Here is a 2,405-nt window from a genome sequence, read left to right as displayed (position 1 = left end):
CAGAGCTCCCTCCACTATAGGCGCCCCTACCCACCCGGGCAGGTGCACCTCTAGTTCCGATCGCCCAAGAGGAAGGGTGCCAGCTCGGGGTGCCGCAGCCATCCATCAATCGAATCATCGAGTTTTTTTTCTTTCGAAACTCGATGATGGATTAGGAGAAGGGCATTTACTAAACAGTTTGCTGAATTGCCTCTCGGTATGACCGATGCACTGTTTGAATAAACCAAGATCTTACCATGATTGCAATTTTAGAGAGACGCAAAAGTACAAGCCTGTGGGGTTGCTTCTGCAACTGGATAACTAGCACCGAAAACCGTCTTTACATCGGATGGTTCGGTGTTTTGATGATCCCTACCTTATTGACCGCAACTTTCATATTTATTAATGCCTTCATCGCTGCCCCTCTAGTAGATATTGATGGTATTCGTGAGCCTGTTTCTGGTTCTTTACTTTATGGAAACAATATTATCTCTTGTGCCATTATTCCTACTTTTGCAGCGATCGGATTGCATTTTTACCCAATTTGGGAAGCTGCATCTGTTGATGAATGGTTATACAATGGTGGTCCTTATGAGCTAATTGTTCTACACTTCTTACTTGGTGTAGCTTGTTATATGGGTCGTGAGTGGGAACTTAGTTTCCGTCTGGGTATGCGTCCTTGGATTGTTGTTGCATATTCAGCTCTTGTTGCAGCTGCTACTACTGTTTTCTTGATTTACCCTATTGGTCAAGGAAGTTTCTCTGATGGTATGCCTTTAGGAATATCTAGTACTTTCAACTTTGTGATTGTATTCCAGGCGGAGCACAACATCCTTATGCATCCATTCCACATGTTAGGTGTAGCTGGTATATTCGGCGGTTCCCTATTCAGTGCTATGCATGGTTCCTTGGTAACCTCTAGTTTGATCAGGGAAACTACTAAAAATGAATCTGCTAATGAGGGTTACAAATTTGGTCAAGAGGAAGAGACTTAGGAGTGAAAGTTCTGAGTTTCTTTGGTTTTCCGTCAGACAAGATATTGACTTCACTGTTCTTGCTTGTTCCCCCCAGGGCTATCTTCTTTCCTTTTGGATCTGCCTCTTTGACCTGTGATCCATGAGTCCCATTGTAGATAGCAACTTCAATACGAGTGGCTGCTTCAATCAAAGAGTCATAAGTGGTCATCGCTTGGAAATCGAAATAGTCATGGTACTGCCTACTCATGTTATTCATCATTATCCGAACTTGTTCCTTTTCTGGGGGGAGATCAATCACTTGGGCAGCTTTGGCCTTCCAACAGGCCAGGAAATTGGTCACAATCATAAAAGACCTGAACTGGAGGTGCTTGAGGTGCAGTAGAAGGAATAGACTTTGATTGATGAGAGATTTTGGATAAGAGTTCATAAAAGGCACTAGCCACTTTCAAGGTCAGGAAGGGAAAGGAAAGAGCTAGGTTTCATCTTCATCATTAGTGCTTAGTCACCGTAATTCTTCTTTGTGAGAAGTGGGTACGCCGCTGAACCACCGACTTCCTTGATGACATGTTGGAGGACGATTTCACGGCCACCACCGTCGTGGTGCCACGACCGGCGCAGAGCAAGACTTGGCGATCATGGGCGACCACACCGCTAGGGTGTTCTTGAACCTCCACCTGTCGGAGCCCACGAATTGGACATCAAGTCACACAGATCGAGAGTAGCCTAGCTCTGATACCAATTGACATAATCGATCGATGGACTGCTGCTCTCACTGCTTGCTCACTCGCTCTGACGGAATTCTAGCATGACAATACAATGAACAGTAGTTGATTTGGTGTAGCTTCTACTTGCTGCATTTTCTGCTATTTTCTTCCGATTATATAGACCAAGCGACTAACAAGAGGGGATCTCACCCCCTAAATATGTGCCACGAGCTTCTATGACATGCGCCATGTCACACGAAATGCGGACGTGCACAAAGATTTTAGTGGGCACGAACTCAAATGACAGCCATGACTGGATAACAGACTTGGCCATGACTTCTTATCGAAAAACGAATGGAAATAAAAACACAATGGAGAACATATGATTATAGACCGAAAGGGCATGTTTAGTTCGTGACTAAGTTTGTCACGTATAAGGTTCGCTAAGTGTGGCTTGCCTCAAAAGTGTGGTTAATAAATTCTTAGCCACAAGTGTGACAAAATTAATTAAAAAATTGAATATATGATTAGCTAATTTAATATGTTAGTTGTCTAAGTGTGGCTTGCTTCAAAAGTGTGATTAATAAATTATTAGCCACAAGTATAATAAAATTAATCAAAAAACTAAATATATAATGTATAGATCAAGTAGCTAATCAAATAACTATTTAAAAATCTATGACGACTAACTTTATAGCTAGCAAACTTAAATGTAAATCAAACAGGTTCTAAGAACATTAACATA

At 42.2% G+C, this 2,405-nt stretch overlaps 1 protein-coding gene across 1 annotated transcript; it reads left to right on the top strand.

The window, feature by feature from the left end:
• The first annotated feature begins 218 nt into the window (after positions 1 to 218).
• LOC133915744 (photosystem II protein D1-like) lies at positions 219 to 974 on the top strand. Its single transcript, XM_062359025.1, has one exon. The coding sequence runs from the start codon at positions 237 to 239 to the stop codon at positions 972 to 974; it is 738 nt and encodes a 245-aa protein (XP_062215009.1). The 5' UTR covers positions 219 to 236.
• The last annotated feature ends 1,431 nt before the right edge of the window (positions 975 to 2,405 follow it).

The sequence above is a fragment of the Phragmites australis genome, chromosome 4 (genome assembly GCF_958298935.1).
Source record: "Phragmites australis chromosome 4, lpPhrAust1.1, whole genome shotgun sequence".
NCBI classification, from domain to species: Eukaryota; Viridiplantae; Streptophyta; class Magnoliopsida; order Poales; family Poaceae; genus Phragmites; species Phragmites australis.
Note: the sequence above shows the minus strand (reverse complement) of the source record. Positions and strands in the feature narration are given on the sequence as shown.